Source organism: Clytia hemisphaerica, unplaced genomic scaffold (assembly GCF_902728285.1).
Source record: "Clytia hemisphaerica strain Z4C2 unplaced genomic scaffold, Clytia hemisphaerica genome assembly, whole genome shotgun sequence".
NCBI lineage: Eukaryota > Metazoa > Cnidaria > Hydrozoa > Leptothecata > Clytiidae > Clytia > Clytia hemisphaerica.
The window spans coordinates 13,853-38,094 of NW_027104600.1; the positions used below are offsets into that span (position 1 = coordinate 13,853).

Consider the following 24,242-nt stretch of genomic DNA (forward strand, 5'->3'; position numbering starts at 1 on the left):
AAGTTCAGTCAACAAACAAAACAACGACCAGCTTTGTAACAAAAGCTTGCAAAATTAGTGAAGTCAATAAATTTTATGCAAATGTTGCACCAAATTCTAGATGGGAGGATAAAGTTTACGATCAGACCCAGAATTATGGTCACTTTTAACTGATAGAATGCTCAACCTCAGGAAGATGAAGCGATAGTGATGATAACATTGAAGGAATATCACAATCTTGAAAGACAAATGAAAATAGTAACTCCTCTCAACCAACTTTGTTATATGATATTGATGGTGCAACGATTTCTTCAGATAACGCTATCGATATGCTCACCAACAATCTACTACTGACATAACATCTGATCAAGTCGTCAATATTGCTCCTGTGAAAATGAATACCAGTATCTTTATTCAGAACCTGATTGGGAGCTCTTGCATATCCAGCCCACTATCCTGATGCAAAAAATCATTTTAATTCTCCGAGAGATAAGAACATAACCCCATCAAAATATATTCATACTCGATTGAAATCCTCAGATGATCGATTTGCTTCAGATCCACAATATATTTTTAGTTCGTTGCATTGGATTGAAAGCTCTAATGTTGCTAGTGCAATTAGTTTCTCACAACAAAAGCATTTTCAAAGTGATATATCAGCAGGTAGATTAATGAATCCTAATAATGTTAGGCAAATGATATCAGATGATCAAATTTTTCAAATTCTTTCAAAAATATAAGAGGAACTCCACAGGGGTGTCATAATATGATGCTAGATGTTTAGCAAAATGTCGAGTTTACGGACCAAGCACATATTTTCTTACGTGGACTGCAGCTTATTCAAATGGACTAATATATCAAGTAGTTGCTACCAATACGGAGAAAATCTAGTGATGAAGATGTAAATAGGATGGACTGGAGTCAAAAAGTTCAATATTTTAAAAGAACCCCGTGACAGTTGCCAGACAAATTGACCATTGTTTTAATAAGGTTTTCCCGAAAATGCTCATGAAGGTATGCATCCAATAGGACAAATTTTAACCTTATGATGATCGCAGAGATTCCAACACCGATCAGGTCTAGAACTGTCCATGCTCAAATTCATATTAGATGCCCCTGTAATTGACGAAAATAACAGTAGCAAGACAATCAAGTTATTGATTTTATCGACAGATACATTACATGCTCATTACCAGACAAAGAGGAATTCCAAAAACTTTACAAATTGGTGAATACTGTACAAAAAACATCATCATACAACAACCTGTAGAAAGAAAAGTGGACAAGATGTAGTTTAAAGCTCCATGGCCACCATGTGAAGAAACCCAAATCATTCGAGGAAAACAAATCGACAAAACGATTATAGAGCAAGTAAAAAAATCTTAGATAAAGTTCTTGATGAAATAAATATTGCAATAGTGACCTGCAAGATGTTACCCTTGATGAATTTGTTGCGATCATGTGATCTTTCAGAGAGGAATATTTCACTGCTTTAAACATGGTTCAAAAGAAACTAACAGTGCTCTATAAAAGAAGTCCAAATGAACTAATATCGGTCCATACAATACTGTCATGATTAGTATCTTACAATCCAACATGAATATTCAGTATGTAACAAACATGTATGCAGTGTTAGCTTATATTACTTCTTACATGTGCAAGCCAGAAAAAAATATGAGTGAACTCATGAAAAAGGCACACAAAGAAGCATCCGGAAAAGATGTAAAAGATAAATTACGTGCTGTTGGCAATGTCTTTCTAACTAAACGTGAAGTATCGACTCATGAAGCTATCAAGCGAACGCTGTCTTTAAAAATGAGAACTTCTAATATCAATGTAGAATTTGTTATAACAGGTCCCAAAGAAAAACGTACGCGAATTCTGAAAAGTCCATCTGAACTAGCAAACTTGATCCAGATTCCAAAATATTTACAAAACAGTATGTTCGACAAGTATCAGAATCGTCCTAACAAATTAAAAGATAGGTGCTTAGCAGACTTTGCTCTATTTATACGTACCCAAAGAAAAAAGAAAATGAAGAAAGAAATAGAAAGAAGCAAACGAAACAGATGATGAAATAAATGAAACTCTAGAAATAGATGACAATGCTCCAAAAACTATTACATTGAAAAACGGAATGGGAAAAATGAGAAAACGAAGTCGTCCATGCGTAATACGTTATCACAAGGTCAGCAAACTCAAAGAGAGGAACGAATATTTCATGGTACTCCTCCAATTATTCATGCCCTGGGAAAATGAAAATGACTTAAAAGGAAACTGTGATACCTTCGAAGAGAAATTCAATGAAGTCGAAGAGGAAATCAAACCAAATATTCTAAAGCATGATTCTTATTTTGGCAGAATCAATGACGTCGATTTAAATGATATACATGTCTATGACAGTTCTGATTCGGAAAGTAGTGACGACGAGCAAGATGATGATTATCGAATTATTCATCCGGATTTGATTGATTTAGATTATGAAAATGATGCCCAGGATGCAACTAATGAAACCTCTTCAGTACCATTTACGACATCTGACCAAAATCCTACTATGTCTCTTGATAGATTCTACAACATGTGCTCCAACTTAATGTAAAACAGCGAAACTTTTTCAATTTTGTCTTCAAATATGTACTGACTCTCAAATTTTCCGAAAAAATGCCATCAATTGAAAAAACCAAATCCATTTAGACTTTTTTTAAGTGGCGGTGCAGGAGTTGGAAAAGCTTCTTAATAAAGTGTTTGACTGAACAACTTAAAAAGATTCTGAAAGAACCAGGACAAAATATAGATAGAGAAACCATCTGTTTTTGTGACAGCAATCAACCGGTAAAGCGGCAGCAAATGTTGACGGTACTACTTTGCATTCAGCTTTCGTGTTACCAATTTATGATGAAGGAAGAGGAATAATGCACAAAAACGAGATTTAACTGGAAATGCCTTACATGAATTGAGGTTGAAATTCAATATTTAAAAGTTTTATTGATTGATGAGATTTCAATGATTGGAAAAAGGAGTTTTGACGATCTAAATAGACGATTACAAGAAATTAAACAAATCAAAGAACCATTGGCGAGGTTGCATTGTTATTGATCGGTGATTTCTTTCAATTACCACCTATTAAACAAAACTCAATATACAAGACAAAACTTGACTATGCTTGGGAAGAATTCAAACTTTATGAACTGGACGAAATCGTGAGACAAAGTGGAGATTCAGAATTTGCTGCATTACTTAACAGGCTTCGAGAAGGAAATCATACGCAAGCTGATATTGAAAAAATTCAGTCATTCGAACATACTGATACAACTGAATGGCCTGAGAACTCATGAAAATGTACATCACAAACAACTTGAAAGACCAACAAAATGAAAAGAGCTTAAAATCTTTACAGGATTGGGATAATAAGCCTTCAATAGCTAAGGATGAATCAAGACAAAAAGTAACTTTGAATAAATATGTTCCGATTAACAAAACTGCAGGACTTCCAAAAGAATTAATATTATGTGTTGGTGCTAGGGTTATGCTTACAATTAACAAAGATGTAGAGGATAAATTGATCAACGGATCTACCGGAATAGTGAAACATATCCAAGGCTTAAGAGATAACAAACCATGTGGCGTTATTTATGTTCAATTTGACAACCCTTTATCAGGAAATAAATTGAAAAATGCAAGATTGAAAGGAGAATTGAAAACGTGTGTTCCCGTTCAACCAGAAGTAAAAACATTCAAAACATCGAAAAATATTTATGTGACAAGAAAGCAATTTCCATTAATCGTTGCTTTTGCTACAACAATACATAAAGCACAAGGTAGCACATTAGAATATGCCAGTGGAGATCTAGATCAAACGACTAGAAGCGGAAAAGGATCAGCACCAGTTGGACCAGGATTACTTTATACACTTCTGTCTCGCGCAACATCGAGTGACAAGATTCATCTGCTAAATTTCATTCCTGAAAGGCACATTGTTGTAAATTCAGAAGCAAAGAAAGAAATGGAAGAAATGAGGACAAACAAAGTGTTATCAATAGTACATCCACTTGAGGAAATGAATAGTAAAAATTTGTGTCTGTACAATATTAGATCGTGGAATTTACATATCAATCATTTTCTTTCAAATGACTTGCATACATCCAGATGTTATTTATTATGTTTCACAGAGACTGGTAATAACGCTAGAGGAAACATTGAGGATAGTGAAAAACTACGACATTGGAAAACGATTCATCAGAGAACTGCCCATGGCTTAGCAATCAGTTACGATACAAATCAAGTAAATGTGATAAAAGGACTGAACACTGTTAGTGAATTAGAATTACTTCCACTTTTGGTGAGCATAAACGACAAACATTATTTGATTGTTTTGATATATAGACCTCCAACGAGCTCTGTTTCTTTATTTGCACAATCTCTTCAAATTGAGCTTGACAATCTACAAGGACAGATTAATGCGGAAAATTACTCAACCATTGTTCTTGGTGATTTCAATTTACCTGACAACAAAGAAATCGTCAATGAAGCATTACCACCAAATATCTTTCATCAAAGATGCGAACATCCAACACATATTGATGGAAATATTTTAGATCTTATTTTTGACGATCATCGCGAAACTCCAGCTCAATGGATGCCATCACCATACAGTGATCATTTTTTTATTTTTATTGATATCTGACTTTCGAAGATTAGAATTTATATTTCTTAAATGATATTCATTTTGACAAATAGAATTTTAAATGAAATCAAAATAGATCTTCTGCTTTTCAATTTATGTAAATAATTTTTTTATGCAATGTACCATAAAACTTGTAAATATGTAAATACTGTAAATAAATATTGTATATAATGTGAATATACAATGTAAATATTAAATTATTATTTTCACTCCTCTCCCAACCCATTCTTCCCTCATCAACAATCGATGATGAGATATTTAGACTAATGCATTGATTGCATTAGTTCTATAACCTCTGACTGATTGTTGTTTATTTTTTTCCTGTAGTAACTAAATCATCAGGTATATATCTAATCAAATTTTGTATCCAGAAATCTTTGAAAATTTCTTGATTTACAGACTATAGTCTGATTTTTCTTCTTATTATTGCCTTTCTTCTGACGTTAATCATTAGGTAGGTCCATTCAGCATATTGCTTGTTTTTTTTTTATTCAACAATAGAAGTTTACATAGTGTATGGGGTACTATAAAAGTCGAAATCGAAACGCAAACTTAAAGGTTTTCTCGCCGACAGTATTTTTCCGTTTTCAAGAATGAAATAATTCTTATCATATTATTTGAAAACCGTGTTTTCTATTTTAAGGGTCCTTTTTGGATCTACCCTGGTGGAGCTCCTTTAAATTAACTGACGTCCATTCGTTCGTTTGTTTGTTCGTTCGTTCGTTATAAACTTTTCTCAAGATTGGCTCATTAGTTTTTCCTGGTTTTTGGCACAAAGATGCAAAATGGTAATGCCCAAAATGTGACGGAGCCCGATTTTCGAAAAAAATTCATTTCCGGCCGAAAATGCCAGTTTTGGCATTTTCTCGAGGTTTCATTATTAGTCTCTTATGTTGTTGTACACAAAGATGTGTATTAGCAATGCTAAAAACATGGTCGAGTTTGGTTTTTGAAAGAAAAAAAAATTTCCGGGGCATTTTGGACCGGAAATGCCGGAAATCGCCGTTTTTGCAGATTTTCATTGGATTTTTTCCTTACATTTCTATGTTTTTCACACAAAAACATTATTGATAACAATGCTCACCATCAAGCATGATTCAATTGTCAATAAAACTGATTTTTGCGACCAGAACGATTTATTTTTCCCTACTCCCCTTCCCTTTCCACCCATCATTAACCAATGACGAGCTTGATGCGTTATGCATTTTCGCTAAACGCTATATTTTCTGACTGATTTTTTTACATTTTCTCCTCGCATTGTTATCTAACTTTCATCATCAGGTAGGTCCATTCAGCATCTAGCTTGTTGTATTTGAAATAGCAAACAAAGAGATAACCCAGACATATAAAGCCATACCCATACCTGAAAGGGTCTCATTACTTTGTTCTCTCTTTTTTTAGGTCTTGTTATCAGACAGTGATTTGAAACTTTTGATGACAATTTCCACAACGAATATGGGTGAAGCACCTGTCACTGAAGGTATGGCTCAATATTCTAGATATTAAATACTTAGCAACTCGATTCGTCTCATACTGGTACTTTATATCCCGACCTGGTTAATTCAGATAGTTCCTTTGAATGGGTAGACGATTGTGTTCTTTTTAGAAAACTCTCTTGAAGCTTAAACCGTTTTACTCTAAACTATCTTTTCAAGGAAGCATTAATTTTACTCGTAGCTTTTTTTCCATCAGAGCAATGTGTAGAAAATTCATTTACTGCTAATACTTTGATAGAAGTGTTTCTTTAAAGTCTTTAACTATCTATTTAATCGGCGACAATAAATTTATAACACTATTTTTAATATCTTCAGCTGACCCTGCTATGATTGCCTTTGCCAGTTCTATTAAATCGAAACTGTACGAGCGACGAAAAACATTGGTCAACGAGAGGCGTTTCTCTCTGTTTGATGACTCTGTGCTACCTCTCGTCGACCTTGACCATTTGGATAAGACCAATAGAAGCTCTGGTAATGATGATGATGATAATGATGACGACGATGATGACGAGATGCCTGGTCCACGGAAACCTAATGTTGACAACAATATAATCGACATTGAAATCACTTGTGAACTGATGGAGTTGCATTTAAACAGCTTCATACTTTTCCAGGTTTGTCGCTTGAATTTCTCGTCCTCCTTATTTTACTTGTTTTTACGTAGGCTGCGCATCATGGATGGCGTCATTTCCCATCCTAGCCTTCATTTAAGGTTTCCTGGAAAAGTGACTTTAACAGGTTTTACAACCGTCTCAGCGATGACAGATTAGTATAGTGCGACTTTAAGTGTTGAAACAGTTTACTTTTTACATACGCAAGAACGCATAGTGCGACTTTAAGTGTTGAAACAGCTTACTGTTTACATACGCAAGAACGCGAAAAATGTTGTCATTCAATAAATGGTGGTTTCTCATACAGGAGGACGCTAATAAAGACAAGGGAGCCGTACCCATTTGTATATTCTCAGTCACCAAGTCTAACGCTAACATCTTATTGCACAACGAGGACATGAGAATCACATACCATGTCAAAGAACTCTCCGCTGATGATGTCCGACCGCACTCCAAGGCACCGTTCAAAGTGTAAGTCTCCAGGCTTTACAATCTGATGAAAACTGAGCAAAAATCCCTGTCCTTTCTTGCGATACTCTCTAAAATGAACTCTCCCAGCGGGGGGTCGGTAGTAAAATCTCAGACATAATGACGTTTACTACGGTGGTGGTGTGACGAAAAATCGAAAAATACTTTTACTAACCAGGGTAGTTAAATACTAAAATGGGTAGTATCTATGTGTTAAATGTTGAAAAAATTTTACTACCTGGGTAGTTAAACTGGTAAAATTAGCAAATTTTAGCTATATTATTGTAATTCTCTCAATTTTTTGGATGACTTTTCCGAAAAAATCTGAAAATTTTTATAATTTGAAAAAATTTTCTGTTGGAAAGTTGTTTGCTGCAAACAAAAAATCCTCGAAATTTTTTGTCAATATAAAAAAGACTTTCATTCTAAGGGCAAAACATTAATTTTTGCACTAAGTGACAAATGTGTCACAAAAATAATCATTTTTTAGCTTTTTTTGCAAAATCAGTCCTAAAAGCAACCAAAAAGTAGGTGTTCTCCATGACAAATTGTCCCAAAAACTTTTACTACCAGGGTAGTAAAATACCTCTTCCAAGAGTCTGGGTGGTGGTATGTAAAAATTCGTAAAAATCCTTTTACTACTCATATATGTCTGAGATTTTACTACCGACCCCCCTCCTGACTCTCCCGAGTTTTTTTCTATTTTCAAATGTTACTATAATTCGGGACCTTAAGCGTAACTCTCAAATTGCGAGAATCAACTATAACTACATTACTAGTATAAACCGGAAAACCAAGTGTTCGATGCTTTTCCCGTCTTGAATATTACTCTCAATAATAATTTCCCATTGAGAAACACGCAAAGTCCGCATTGGGCTGTTCCATTAAATTTCGGCACAGTGGACGGGTGGACGAAGCATTTTAAGGCAAATAAAGATTCTTAGAAATATATCGATACCCCCTGGAAAATGGCAAAATTTGCAAAAGAACTCTTGGAAAAATTATTTACATACCATAAAAGTAAGGGTGGACGAACTAAAATCAGTCTTTTACCCCTGGAAATGTTCGTCCACCCCTCTGTATGGGTATAAAATCGAATGGTCCATTATGTCCATTACTATGTAAGCTATGGCGGCTTCTTATCTCACATCTCAATCATTCTCATTTGCAGTGTGTTGGAGCGTCGATTGGGTAAAGCGGAATCCATAGTCGATTATCCAGTTGATGCAATGCAAGCCACTTCAATCGTCAAAAACCAAGGTCAATTCTCGTTGATCTACAATATGACGAAGACTCAACAAGAAGGTTGGGAATTTTTGTTTCGCCAGACAGTTCAATATTCTCCCAGCTGACACGCTGACACGTCGTTTCAATAGATTTCTTTTTTCTTCTAAAAACCGCACAGTAGAAAGAATTCTTCGAAATTTAACTCAATATAATTCGCCTCGCTAAGCTTCAGACAGAACTTTTTACAATTATCCAAAGCTATTGATAGATTAATGTATTGTACGCCTTGCTATATATCTAGGAACCATTGCAAAATAAAACAGATCTAGAGATTTCTTACCCGGTTTGCTTTTAAGTTTCCATCCAGTTAGTTGATGCACGTACATTTGTCAATTTGGAATTCGTGGTGGATATGTGGGAATTTATCAACATTACTTTCTATGATCCATCACTATTACAAGATGTTGACCAAGGTACGCTTTTTTATATTATATGTTACCTTTTACTCCTTCTTTTAAAGGGACATAACAGTACTTGCGAAATTTGTAAACCAACTGTATGCAGCGGATACAAAATCAAAACAAATGTCACATGTCAAAATAAAAAATCAAACTAAATATGGCTAATTTTGATTGTTCAATTGTTTTACAAGTTTGTTTCGGACACGTGGTTTTAATTATTCTCTTTAATGACACGTGGTTCGTGCAATGTTTACATTTTACTACTTTTATGTCCCTTTAATTCGGTCTACCCTAAGTTTCTTTTTGAGTTTGATATAGGAATGTAACTTTACCCCTATTTTTGGCCATAAAAATTTTCCCCGGCCTTAAAATTTGACTTTTCTCAAAAAAGTCTAATTATATACTAAACTTTGAAATGAAACATCGTTTAGTCCTATAAAAGTTGCCACATGACATGAGACTTGGCCCCCTACTATTACCAAGTTCACGTTAAATGAACCTATAAAGAAAAAGGTCCCAGGAAAGCATGTTCAGCTTTTAATGAATTAAACTAGGATGGGAAATTTGACCTGGGGAATCCCTTGAAACTTAATCATCTGGTCCTTAGAACGGAGGAAAAATTTGTAATAAAAATGTGCATTTCTCTCGGCTTCTGGAAGGGGTTAACTTTCATTGTTCTCTCTCATCTACAAATTCAGGGCAAAATGGTGGCAACAATGATGAGGGTGTTGTTGATAATACACCTCCAGTACAATACACATTCAAAGTACACTGTCAGTTGAATGATACTGAAGTTGTCTTATTGAAAGATCCACATCGTCATGTTACACCTTCGATTATCGCACATGTAATCTCATATCCATTTCAGTTTTAGAGATTACAGGGTTGGGACATAATCCAAACAACGCCTATTTACCCTTAAGATGAAGCTAAGAGGAAAAAGTTTATTATGATTCATTCTATTTTTTCCTTTATAAATTTACACCTTGCAGTAAACTACACAGCGGAAGGAATGTTCTGAACTTTCGCCGACTGATTTTCGTCCGGGGGATTGAAATTCCATCCGGTTGATCACTGAGAAATGTAACTGTTAACGTTTTAAACGGTATCGATAAAAAAGCTGTATTCGTCTGGGACAGTTAAACTATAAACCTCTGATTCAGTATAATTGAATTTAATTTGAATTATCCTAGCCGTATACACATATACTCAAGATTCAGACAAAAAACATGATTAAACACTATCAAAAATCACGTATCGTTCATTTCAGTCTGATAGAGAACAGGGTCACGGAAAAATCTAACCAACGCACACACTCAATCTTAAGATAGAGGCAGATTGGGCTTTTGCAGAAATAGTCCGTGCCCTCCGTTGTTGAGGATATCGGATATCCAGGGGGCTAACGTTTTTTGTTCAAAAGTGGATATCCAGGGGGTTAAATATCTACAAGGGAGTGGATATCCAGGGGGTCTTTACTAATAAAGTAGGATATCTAGGGGGTTTGATACTTCGAAAAATCAATATCCTCAACAGTGTGGGGGGTAAACTTTTTTTCTGGAAAAGCCCATTCTAATTCACTCTATTTTCTCCTATAAACAGTTACACCTTGCAGTAAACTACACCATGGAAGGGGATGATAAAATATTCGTGGATGTTCCTTTCTCTACCATTGGTATATTGTACGGTGAATATCCGCATCTCAGGGAAACTGCAAGACCGGTCAGTACTCATCATTTCATTTAAAATGATAACCAGCAGATGTTAGAATTCAAATTTAGCTCAAATATTCCTTCTATATCTTCGTCAGACTAACTTACAATAATCAAAAAACTATTTTTCCATAATAGAAATTTGAAACACAGAAGCTGCAATATTTTGAAAATTTTTCCAAAAAAAACAAACCATTTCACTGGTAATGGCACTCGGATGTGGCCGAAATAAATTTTATTTTCAACAAAAAACAAGCTTCTGTGTTTTAAATTTCTGGTGGGATAAACTTGTATGATTGTTTTTCCGTAATGGTCATAAATTGGCTTTTCCAAAAGTTTACCTTGTTAAGGAAACTAATTTTCACTTTTTTCGCGGTCTCGATAAATTTAAAACCCAGGAATTACAAATTTGGTCATTTTTTTGCCAAAGGAAAATGAAAATGAAAAAAAAAAATGTGTCCAAAATAGGGCAGAACCGTGAAAATTAATTCCCGCGAAATGCGATTTTTTCGATTTTTTTGACCGCGAAAATAAGTTCCCGCTAAAATTAGTCCCCTTAAGGGCTCTGACCATAGTGAATTTTTCATAATTGCCGTGTTAAAAATGTGTTTTCTGACTGATGTAACCAACAAAACTATGGCATGTTATACATTTTCTGTTAGACAAACTATTCCTGAATCTGAAAATTCAAAAATTGCATTGAAAAAATTTGACGAGGAAGAAAATGAAGACTTTTGCGAGGAAGAGTATTTCAACTTTGAAGAGCTTAGTTTCGGCGAAGAAAAAACATTTTGAAAATTTTTTCGCAGTACATGGTGTATCTTTTACCGAACAGTAAAAATTTTTGCGGAAAATTTTTGTAAATGCTTCTTTGTCTCGAAATCTTCAAATTAGTAGTTTTTCATCAATTTTTCATCTGGATTTTGCTTAAAAAAACAGTCATAACTTTTGACACATCTTTTTAGAAAAATTTTCCGCAAAATTTAAAATAGTTCAATTCTTTGTAGACAGTGTAAAGAAATTTTGAAACAAAAAAGTTAATTACCCATTAAAACTTTTTGTAAAAGAGGGTGATGCAACATATTATTAACATCTTTTTAAAGTTCATAACGTCATTTTTGCAATTAACGATTAAAAAGCAATTTATAAAGGCAATTTTTTGTTAAAAGTGTTAAGGAACCTGAAATATAACTTTTATGTTCAAATACCAAAATCAATTTTTGGACTATGGTCAGAGACCTTTAGGTACGGCTTGTTTTTCACCTTCTTCACAACAGTATTTGTTTGTCAGCTCCAGCTCAGGGAATTTTATTTTTAATTTTACTAAGCATTTTACTAAGAAAGTTGGAAATTTACATTTGAGCTTAATAAATCAAAAAAAATCTGTATTTTTATAGCTTCTCCTTCCATGTCAGTTGGAATGTACTGTTTCACAAAACGAAAGTGAAATGGATGTTGAAGCGCATTTCAAAGAAATGAAGTTTTGTCTTTCACCAAGCATTTTGTCCACTATCGTCCAAATTGTTGACAATCTCAATATGGCGAAGGTAAAGCTAATTTAAGAGATTCTCTGATGAGTTTATTTGGCATCGTGGACCATTCATTTTACGGTCAGCACTGATTGCACTCACATTAACGGATTAATTAGTTAAAAGGGCTTATTAGTTTATTATTTACCAAATCGAGCTTGCCGAACAAATTAAACTTTAACGGGAACATAGATATTGGTGAGTAAATATATGCTTAATTTCGCCGTCGAAGAAAACTAACTTCTGGGAATTTTGTCCAAAACATCCAAAATAGTCTTGCTTTTAACCGATGTAATTTAAAGGACTTCTTTCCTTCCATAACGTTCCTCTTAAGTACTCGTTGTAGAGATTTTGGACTGAACTATCAACCAGGTAATTTTAGGGAAACCTTCATTAAAGCTAGTATGTTGCATATAACTTTGTTTCGTTTTCCAGGGACTTCCAGAGGCAGAGGAAGAGGTTGAGCCAACAAATTATGTCGACTGGACTCCTAAACCTCTCAATAAAGAATCACTCAAACAACGAGGTATATTTATTTCGAGGTCTTTATGGCTACGTAAATCAGGCCATTAAGGAAGATAACGTTCGATTTGCACAAAGAAAAGCCTCTTCAAATTCGAATATGTTCTTCCATGATGGTAGATTTAAAGCTCCATGAGATATTGGAATAATGGAAAAACCAGAAAGACCTTAATTCCTTGATCAACTTATGTAGTTTCAACATATGTAGTTGTCTTTAGATCCCTTTTTAGGACTCCCTCCTAGGGTCCGAAGATCTTGGTGTTAGTAACAAAATTGTTACTAACGGAAAACACGAGCTTTTACTTTTTTTACCAAGTTTTTTTCATGTTCCTTATTCGTAGGTGATGTATTAGATCTGCAAAGTCACGTGACATCTGCAGAATACAATGATGTGAGAGATAATGAAGGAACCAATCAGAGAGAAGAAGAATATGAGGAGATAGAAGTTCGTCATGATGAAGATGAAGAAGAGGAAACTAAAGCACACAAAGTGACTTTCGGACAAACTACCAGCATTGAAGTTGAACCTGTCAAACCAGACAAACCTAAATTTCATGAAAAAGTATGTGATGATTTGGTTAAAGAAAATTGGAACAAAATTTTTGGGAAAGTCGATCGTCGACTTCTTGCCCTGACATACTCGCTAACTCCTAGTATCTTACGGACCCAATAATCTAAGATGGGACCCATTTTTACGAGGTCCTCAGCTCTCACAGCTTTTTGGTATTTGTACTATTATTACGAACCCCTTGTCAATAAGCAGACCGAATATCTATACGGAAAGTTAAATAATTTTACCCTTAAATTTACTACACTACTTAATAAAATATTAGAGCTGTGTAAAACTCTCAGAGTCAAGAATAAATTCAATGGCAAGATTGAGTTGTTTAGGTTGAAAGGTAATACACTACTTTATACATGGCATACACTTCTGGCTAAGAGAAACGAGCCCCTGCTTTATGTCGCTATACTATCTATGATATTATATTATGAGATCCAAGCACTTCCCTGTACCCATGAATCAATGTTGGTTAAAATTGAGTGACACCGGTACTGAAGCTATTTCGTAAAGCAACAACATTGGTCACAGAAGGTGGCGGGCAGGAGGCCACAAATGATCGGACCAGTCTAATAATTATTGAGAAAGCTCTTGTAGAGTAGAGAAGATATCATCAGTTTTGAAACATTGCATTCGATCATTCTTCATCGCTTTTACTGTCTCCCATTCCACTAGCTTTCAATGAACTTCAAAATGATCCACTTGACACTTGGTAATGACTTAGAAGGGATGGTTGTTCCCTTACTACTTACAAAGTGTGCTGCTTCTCTTTCCATCAACGATTGGTCATCACTGGTAAGTCAAATACGACATCACCCGTTGCTATTTTTTTTCGCTTTATTTCTTACGATTTTCTGTCAGTTAGTCCGTTTATCATTTGGCTATTTCTATCAAATCAACTCTTAAACTCCAACCACTAACTCCAAACTTCCATCTCGAAATTTGTAATTTTGGAAATACTTTTTATTGAAAAAAGTTGAACTGAATATTTGTAAACTGAAATTTTGTCGAAAATCGAAGTGCAGCTTTTTTTTACAAATAGTCTAGAGTACAGGAAGCCTATGGTGAAAGCAAAATGCACGAGTTATTGCCGAAATGCGTAAATCTGAATCCTCGACACTCATTTTGCATAAGCCCCCCCATTGAGAGGGATTTTATAATCTAACTTACGTACATCATGAATTTACCTTTGCTTAAGTCATTATTCAGAAAAGAAAAGAGAAATATTAAAAGAGCTCAAATTGCGATTTAATAAGAAAGTTAGTAGAAAAAGTTTTCACTAAATTTTTAAAAGTTAGGGGACACCCGGGTTTGAACCAGGGACCTCTCGATCTGCAGTCGAATGCTCTACCACTGAGCTATATCCCCATGTCTAATGATTGAATATTAAACATACTGTTTGATTTCGAAAGAAGGAAGTTATTTGCGGTTACTATGTAATATGAGATTGCTTTGATAATATGTTTATGTTTGATAGCTGTTTGTTATATGTTTAATTTAACAACAACTTGTTAGAAAATCTACTCTTATAAGCACAAGAAAGTGTTTATAAACTTTGAATGTTATGAAAGGTTTTAAAGATGCTTACTTGGTATATTACTCGAAAGGCATCATAAAAAATACCATTTTTAAAACTCAAATATCATAAGAGAAAAGCAAAAAGAGCAGGTTAACTAAATCAAACCTTCAAAAATTTCTGAAAAGAGCACTGTTATAGCACTGACTAGAATCTCGATGACACTAACAATATATATGTACTAGCTGTATCGGTCTAAAACTTACGATACACGTTTTTTATATTAGAACAAACTTTATAAGAATATGAGGCTACGATATAGCCAAAATATTAAGAGCAAGTTAAGAACATTTTATGGCACGCAGGCTCTAAAACACCCTTTTTTTCTTAGAAAAATGAACAAAATTACTCACAAAATAGTGAAAAAAAGAACATGTTAAAAACATTTTTAGGGTTAAAACCAGAAACGTTAAGAACATCCGAAGGCTTCAATCTATTTTAAAGTTCTTATAAAATAATCGTGTATTCTTTTCTGGCCCTTCAAGGATTGAGCCAAATAATTTGTATTAGTTGTATTACAGCCACGAATGATCAATTGGGTTAGAGTCAAGTCTACTATGTAGGATTTAAAGCCACTTGTTTCTTACATAAGTTGCGTGGCCCGAATGGTTTCCCCACAAAACGCTGTACTGAAAGTAACATCCACCGCTTAAAGATTTTGGTCAGGCGAAATCAGAGAAAGCGCTAGAGTCAATCCGTCGTCTGTAGTGCGGCGTAAATAGGAAAGGTTGAAAATTCTTCTCTAGCCTTCGGCTAATATTTCTGCGTTGGCAATGAATGACTCATTTCACAGAAAATTCTTCACATCATGAAAACAGATTGGGCTTTTCCAGAAAAAAACCGTGCACCCCATGTTGAGGAGTCCATTTCCATTCCAAAGGGGTATGGTTTGAAATGCAGTGGAATTCCATAGCATTAGACAAAAATCCGTCAAAAATAAGTGGAATTCCATGGGGGTAATGAATGAAAATCTGTAGAAATTCGGAATTCCAGAAGGGTAAGATCCTAAAATTGCAAGGGGGTAATTCACAAAAGGTTGGAGCTCCTCAACAGGGGGTGTACGGTTTTTTTCTGGAAAAGCCCATTTTTGCTGTCATATGATGTATTTTTGATAGAGTTGAGTTTGTTATTCTTCTAACTTTTTCAAGTATCTTGATCAGCAAGCTTTTCGTATTCTTTTACTGCGCAATTTAAAGCTCTTATCATCTAGTACAGGCTAGAGTTCCTCTGACTAACAGGCTAAATTATATATGCGAGTTTCTCCTTTCCCCTTAGATGAAAATGGAGACGGAGTTGACTATAGAAGTGAACCATTTCAACGAGCAGTTAGGAGCCTGGGAACCTCTCTTGGAACCAAATGTCAATGGTGAAACCACACGACCCTACGAGTTAAATGTCAAGGTAAACAGCTTTTTGTGGATATGCCCTATGTTGGAATTTTTTAGTTTCAGGTTAAACTTTTTTAATTATCACGATACCGTGTGTTATAAGATCTAGTGAGAGATCCAACCAGCAAATCACATGTTGATAAAAGCCACTATTTTCTTAAGCATTACATTTCTATTGCGGGTTTTAGGGTACTTTGGAATCTAGAGATCAAAGTTTCTAATATTTCTCTATATTCGTTTAAATTTCTCAGGTGTTTTACGGTGAAAGTCAAAAAGTGGATTTTTCGACTCACTTCATGGAGTATGATGTCGAGGGAGATGATTTGTAAGAAAAGTTTATTGTTAAATGTTATATTCATCCAAGAAGAAGAAGTTTTAGATTACTAAAACAAATGAGATCAGAGGGATGCTTTAACGAATTAATTGGCTTCTATTTTTGCCATTTTGTGACAGATTTCCCTTTTTTTGCGTCATAATTTTGTAACGATCGAGAATATCATAATTCTTAAAATCCCAATCTTCTCGTTCTCAGGACTTCTGAACTAGACGTTGTAGATAGCGCAGAAGGCAATAACAGTAAAGGAGCAGAAGAAATAAATGCATTGTTCATCGTCATCAACTCTGATGATATGTTGCAGATCACCTTCTCTGAGAATGTCATGAACGTCATTAATAGCATGTTACAGGTCAGTGCTGTCCTTAGTTTCTTTTACAATTGGCTCTCTCACTCTCGCTATCTCTCTCTCATCCCTCTATTCCACTGACCTTTATATACCCTGGACCAAGTTTCTCAATCCCGGCAAAGCAAAATCTTTTTTGATCGGATTTTTTTGAAAAGTGGTACCCTAATGACAGCACTACTCAATAGTGGTGTAAATGCATCGAGAGCGCTAGATCTACTTTCCCTAAAAAACTTTTGATGATGTAGAGCCGTTAGACGTTAATTTTTAACACTGCAATGACTTCTTTACGGGTACCAATTCAAAAAAATTTCGATCAAAGATAGCGGATATACAGCACCTGACCCCGAGAATGCAGTAAACCCCGAGAATGTAGGTTTCTCATTTTTTAGCATTGTAGCCCTAGCGATAGTTCAACTTCATGAAAGGTTGTTTCAGAGCATACTGTTACATATTACTTATCATTTCTAAACATAAAATTTTAACTTGAATTAATTTTTTCTAACAAAAATCTGAATCGAACTTGATTGGATACTACCCGAATTGAGACATTTTTAAAATAAATCCTCTCTAAATCGAAATCTATTGGAATTAAGTTATGATGATAGGGTATTTTCTTATTCCTAATGAACTAAGGAAATGGGGAAAATAGTCCATTTCAATATTTATTGTTCTAAGTTAGATATTTTGACGAAAATCTTTGACCTACCTTTTGGGGTTAGTTGACCTACAATTTTGGGGGCCTTTATAACCCGACATAAAAAGTCTGTCACATTATATAAAACTTGTTTGTTGTACTTTCATAATATGAAAATACATCTGAGAGATGATTAATGTTGACATTTTGAGCTTTTACAACGTGTCCCAGACCCGCTGGGATCCCAGCCAAATCAGGAAATTTGCCTAAGTTTGGAACAATAGAATTTCTATCCCCTTTGGGACTTTAGTAGAAATTTTTGGAACCGGTGTGGGAAAAAGTTCCAGCGGGGCTGTGAGACAGGGATGTTGTTACATTATTCACATATTTTAACACAGAATTTTCAACCTACAAAATAAAAACAACTTTTTCGTCTCTTCTTTTCGCCCTTTCTTTTACTTTTCCTCATTTGTAACACGAAAAAATTAATACCTTTGTTAATTTTTTGTCAGAGTATATTTCTAAAGAATGAATTTCACTTAGAGAACAATAATTTCCGATGAATACTGAAATTCCGCTCTCAACAACCGAATCTTTTCACCTACGTTCTGGGGGTTAAAAAGTGAAAAAATCCAATTTTCAGAATAACAAAATGCTCTTTAGAATATTGTTTTGGCATAAAATTTTTCTAAAATTTGCTGTCATAATCAATCCAATTGAAAAAATATCAAAATTTTGCTATTACTAGATTTAAATCCATAAAACCAAACCTACATTCTGGGGGCTATAACGAAAATGGGAGTCAACTTCAAGGACCAAAAAAATTAGCCTATCTATCAAAAGGAATGAAACTAATCCCTGGGAAAGGATTTTGGGAGTTCAAAATTTCGTTGAAAACATTCAATACTTTTTGAAATGCAAATCTACATCTTTCAGGTATGATTAAAATTTCACCTACATTCTCGGGGTCAGGTGCTGTAGCTTAGTCCAGGAATATGTAAAGGTCAGTGCTCTATTCCAATTTTCATGTGATACAGACGTTATGGTTCCGTATCGTTCCGGAACGAAGCGATTGCGCGAAACAAGTGTGAATGTCAAAATTCGAAACGTCAAAAAAGACCCTCCACTATTTTTATCGGAACGAAACTGCTCATGTTTCCTTGTTCCAAAACATTCCAAATCAATATGAACACGCTCGTTCCGTAACAAATACCATGTCGGAATGATGCGAAATCGTAGCGTCTGAACATGGTCATAGTTGATTCGAATTACACAACCTCGGACAAAAGGTCTGTATCTAGACTTTTCAAAAATTACTCAATAGTGCCAAGAAAAGCCTTTTTTGACACCTGGGAAATTCCCCAAATGAACCACAAGTGGTTGTTTGGCAGAAGACACCTACACGCTTGCTAACAGCCCTTTTGGCTTTGGTCCTTGTGATCTTTAGACTTCCAAAGATTGAGAATAACTTGGGTGGGTGCACCAGAGAGCTCTGAAAAGTTGTTTATAATTGATTAAACCTTCTCAAATATGTTCTAGTAGATGTCTTCTCGAAAAGTTGAACAACAAATCTCATTGAACCTTCAATCTCAGACAAAAAAGGCCTAAAGACTTTGCAAAAATTCATTTCCTTCAATGTTGAGTGGATTTGTCACCCAAACTCTCCAAATTCAATAAAAACAAAATTGGCCTGGTAAAAATGGAATTTTTCATGCAATTTTTAGAAGTCAACCTTTTGTCCGAAAAAAATGCACGTCTCTGTGCACACAAATAGACTCTAATCTATAATATTAAAATTTCTACAATGTTTCTGATTTACTGACTGATTCGTTTACTTCACATCAGGGATGGACGATGGAATGTCTGAGGAGTGATGAAAGTTCAAAGTTGGTGGCTCCCTATGTTTTCCAGAACCAGGTACTCTTTCGATCTAAAAACATTGTTGTGTTTCACGTCATGTTAAGTGCAATAATAACATGTTAGTAAGGGCTGTACTGAGAAATTTTGCCCGAGGTCAGGTAAAGACAGAGTTTGCGAGGCCTTACGATAACCGAGGGTAATATTTTCAGTACATCCCTCACTAACCGGTCATTATTGTATTTTTTAACCGTCTCCTGTTTTACCTCGGTCGATTTTTCGCACTTTATAGCCAAAAATACTGGGGGGACCGACCGGAAAAGATTAAGATTTGTGTGAATTTCTGACGTCGGTAATGGAAACTGAAGACAAATGTTATCAACGTAGTGCTCAATTTCGGTAGTTTTCTTTCGCAGGTCTTGCCATTTTCTCATTGTTGGGGGAATTTATGTATTTTATTCATAACTAATATATTCAGTATTGTCAACGTAGTGTTCATTTCTTTGAAAATAATTGACGTCAAAATGAATTTTCGTGACGACGGATAACTCCTTGCAACGTAATCGTCTTCGTTATGCAAAAAGAACCAATTGCATTGCGTCAAAAAAAAAAGAAGAAACCGAATGACAAGGTTTCATTTCATACATAGGTTATTACCAATTACTAAGACGAGCTTTATGAATTTTCGCACCTTTGCCAATTTTTTGTTGTCAATTTTTACGCTGAAAAAGAGTTTTCTCACTCCAAAAACAGGTTGGGTTGGAGGCGAGGGTACAGTATATTATAAAAATGAAGATACTAGAATCACAAACTAGTTCATAATAAAGAAAAATATCGATTATTAGATTAAAAAAGTGTGGTTTTGAGCAGTTGCGGTAAAATAGATTCGATCCCTACAATGATGTGTTTATGATTTTGTATTCAATTACTCAAAATATCAATAAAATAGATTTGAGAAATCGATAATCGAGATTAATTGAAAAATTCAAGTATATACTGTGAAAGAATTCATCTGAAAGAAAAAAGAAGAAAAGCTTGTGAATAATTAGAATGTCTTAATTTTTTTTTTAATTTTCCGAATATATTATTAAATTAGAAAATGAAAGGAAATATTTTTAGAACCTGCCTTCTTCACAAAGAATTTCATGTTGAAAAAATCCACCGCATCGTTTTTAAGATTTGAAAGGAAATATAAGTTTTGTTCCAAAATGGTTATGGAAGCAATGTCATTATTCTTGTTGTATTTGTTACTTATGATGAAAATGTCATATTCAAAGACACAGAGTTTAAGACCAGGAGGTGAGCCAATGTTAATTATTGGGCTTTACCATCACTGTCCAGAAGATGACAATAACATAACCACTTCTGCGATATGTCAAAAGGCGGTAGATTACGCTTATCATGAAAAACACTTGAATTGGAAGGAGTTTTTAAAACTCAAAGAATTTGAAGGTATTGGAAACCTTGTAGAAATGAATGACTTTGACTACAAAATCGTTAACTTTTGTGGATTGACAGAAGCAATAGAAATATCTGTAGAATTGAAGTTAAATAGGACTTTCTTCGTATCTAATAAAACACAATCTATACCCATGTGGAATAAACGGAGGATCAAGAACTGGAGACAGACTACGAGAATAATCCATATTCTGATCCAAGCACAGATGGAGATATCGAAATTTCTTCAAGAATCCTTTCTAGGAGAAGATTTCATTGTTTCCGTTCTTAATGTTAAAGTGACAATTCCGAAATTCATGCAAGGTCAAAATATTCTTACCAACAATAACGTTTTTCAACATAATGCCCGTAACATGTTCCTACACATTGAAGGTCAAGAATTTAAAACAATCACAATAGTTTATCTTGAAAGTTTTTCAGAATATTACAAGATAGACCTTGAAAATATACTTCGTGAAGCAATTAAACTCTCACAGGCAAGCCAAGAATGTCACAAATTCTTTCAACTAAACATAACGGATAAAAGATCTCAAGATTTACTTTTCGACCAAATATGGAAAGATGACCCTCAGCTCATAATTGTCGTTGGCCATCCTTCACTTGCTTGGGAATTCCTGAACGATTATAATGAACGTGATCCCTTAAGGAAGGATGAGAGGTTTGTGTATTCGCTAGACCTTAAGAACAAAAGACCGGCTCCAAGTAATTTTAACTTACGGAGGTTAAGACCTACTGCCAGAATTGTAAGTCATAATAAAGAACTATTTTTTGATGATGTATTTGATAAATTTATCCAATCTTCTCAAACAAGTGTCCTCGGTAGCGATGAAGAAATAACTGCCTATAATTGCATTGTGAGTATCAATAAAATTATCACAGATTTCTTGAACATTATCAAGTTCTATGTACGATTCAATTATTTTCGATTGTTCACTTTCAGTCGGTTTAAATTCAGTTTGGTTAAAAGAGCTAAGGATGTGAAAAGTGACGAACGAAAATTTCTCGATGTTACTTTTGAATATACATACGAAGGTACAAGAGAAAGAAAATTGGTTTTCCTTCGCCACACACACGATGAAAATACTAGCAAGGAAACAAAAAAATCCTGCAAAGTTCCTTTTTGTAACAAAGGGGAAGAGAATATTTTTGGTAAACTACCATCTAACAGTCTCGGTATTTGGCATAATGATTCCTATGGATGGTTTTGTCAACAATGTTCTCTCAATCATTATCAACCGAATCCTATGAAAACCAAATCTCCTTGTGTAGAATGTCCTGGATTTACTCTTTCGACGCCAATCAGAGATTCGTGTTTCGACCCTTATGTCGATCAGTTTATAACTTACAAAAATCATATTGGCATTAAATTGGTTTTTGTTTTGTGTGCTTTTGGAATTATCTACTGTTTCTTTACGCTTACTGTTTTCCTGAAGTATCGACGGACCGTTGTAGTTCGTGGATCAAATCTCACCATCTCGTTGATACATATTCTGAGCATGTTTTGTTTATTTGTTTTGGTGCCAATACCGTTTTTCATGCATTCTAGATCAGTCACCGTTTGCTCAATAGAGCTGATTGTCACCTCACTACTAGCATTTTGTCCTTACACACTTGTGTTTATTAAATGTCAAAACATGCTGCTGGCATTTCAATCCAAATTGCGTCTGACATCAGCAGCTATGAGAAGATCTTCGATGACACAAGTTATATTCGTGACACTGTTTGTTTCAATTTGCACTTCAATGTTGATTTTCAGCATGTTGTCAAAGAAAAAATTCGTAGAAATAGTTGTCAATCACAACAGCTTTACAAGAAGTTTCAGATGTAACACCTTCCCTCATTTTACATTACAAGTCATATTGATTATTCTGCTGCACCTTATATCATCCATTCAAGCTTATCGTGGTCGTAATCTTCCTGGACCTTTCAATGAAGCAATGCCAATCGTTTATTCGTCGTTTACAAGTATTGTGACATACATGACATATTTTCCATTTCAATTTTTTCAAAAAGACAAAGACATTAAAATTGTTGCTCGTGTATTGATTATTACGATTGCTAACTTGCTATTTGTTTTGATATTTTATGGTAATAAACTTTACATCATATTAAGGAAACCTCATAAAAACACTCGTGAATATCTGCAAAAAAAGATGTTCGAATTATCAAGACAAAGGGTCGAATCGAAACTATCAAGACACTAATCAAGGACTCCTTTATTCGTTTAAATGGCATTTCATTCATAGTTAATTTATTGAGATATACCAAAACTTAGGAAATTCTTTGTCGCTTTATACCATTTTTTAAAAGTTTGAACATTTCTAGGGATGGTTCATATGAACTGCTACTAGCCAATAGATTTATAAAGCCTGAAGGGCCAGATGGAGTGCTTTAAGCTTTTCCAAGCTAAAAAGTGTATATCACAAAAAATATTGCTGCTGTTGTTTTCGAAAACTTGCGAAGCTTCTGATTGGTAAAGCGCTAAAATTCTATTGCAATGTCACGTGACATGGGTAGGATTTCGTACATAATCTCGCCACATTTTTGCGCAAAAGCCCGATATCTAGTCCTTCGGGGTTTTACAAATCTATGTTCCAGGCACAAAGTTTTTTGATTTTTTCCACCAACAGTAAAAGTGTTTTTGAAATTTGAAGAGTCTAAAATTGTCGTATTAGCGAGGTTAAGCAAGAAGCTATCTATTACGTACGGAATCTATTACGTGAGTTTTTAGACTGGATCCGATGCGTTTTAGCCTGATTCCTAAAGCCTCACGGCATAGAGAAAAAAGAGGTTAAGCAAAAAAGGCGATCTATTACGTATGACGTAATGTATATTTTTCCGTATCTCACTTTCGGCCCCAACTTATAAAAAGTTCTTCTTCTTTTTTTCTTTTCCAGTTTTCTTGTTAGTGGCTTGGTCTTTATAATCTCATGGTTGATTGAAATTCGATTGACGTTTTAGCTTACGTTAATTTGTAATTTCCCGCGAACTTGTAATTTCCCTTCTAGCTTTTGTAATTTCCCTCCTAGATTTTGTAATTTCCCACGAAAGTGAAATTTCCATCGTTTGGAAATTCATCACCTTTTTCAAATTTCTTAATAACTTCGAAGGCTAAATTAAATGGAATATTATTCAATTAAAACTCGAATCGCGCTTCTATGACTTTTTTCAGACCTCTTTTTAAAGTTTCAGATTGATTTCCAGTGTAAAATTGACGTCTTTCAGAATTGCTAGAATTTCAACCCAAACCATGAGATTAACCAGGAATCCCATGCTTGTTTTCGTGAAATTCTGGATAAATTACCCTCGGTCAAATTTCGAAATGTTTAAATTTCCCCTCGTTGCACTCGGGAATTTCAAAAATTTCAAAATTGACCTGGGAAATTTATCCAGAATTTCCC

General features: G+C 34.6%; 1 protein-coding gene and 1 non-coding gene across 2 annotated transcripts; one reads left to right on the forward strand and one right to left on the reverse strand.

Annotated features, from left to right (window-relative positions):
- Positions 1 to 6,064: 6,064 nt before the first annotated feature.
- Positions 6,065 to 19,443, forward strand: LOC136824131 (intermembrane lipid transfer protein VPS13C-like; the record flags this gene model as incomplete). Its single annotated transcript, XM_067080295.1, is given in 15 exon segments — positions 6,065 to 6,143; positions 6,475 to 6,773; positions 7,078 to 7,241; positions 8,410 to 8,543; positions 8,822 to 8,938; positions 9,625 to 9,773; positions 10,526 to 10,645; positions 12,033 to 12,182; positions 12,600 to 12,690; positions 13,028 to 13,248; positions 13,921 to 14,040; positions 16,097 to 16,222; positions 16,461 to 16,534; positions 16,742 to 16,895; positions 19,372 to 19,443. Coding segments are annotated over 15 exon segments (2,037 nt in total), but the record flags the coding sequence as incomplete, so codon positions are not given.
- Positions 14,542 to 14,613, reverse strand: Trnac-gca (transfer RNA cysteine (anticodon GCA)). Its single transcript has one exon. It is a non-coding gene; the product is annotated as a tRNA-Cys (tRNA).
- Positions 19,444 to 24,242: the final 4,799 nt, after the last annotated feature.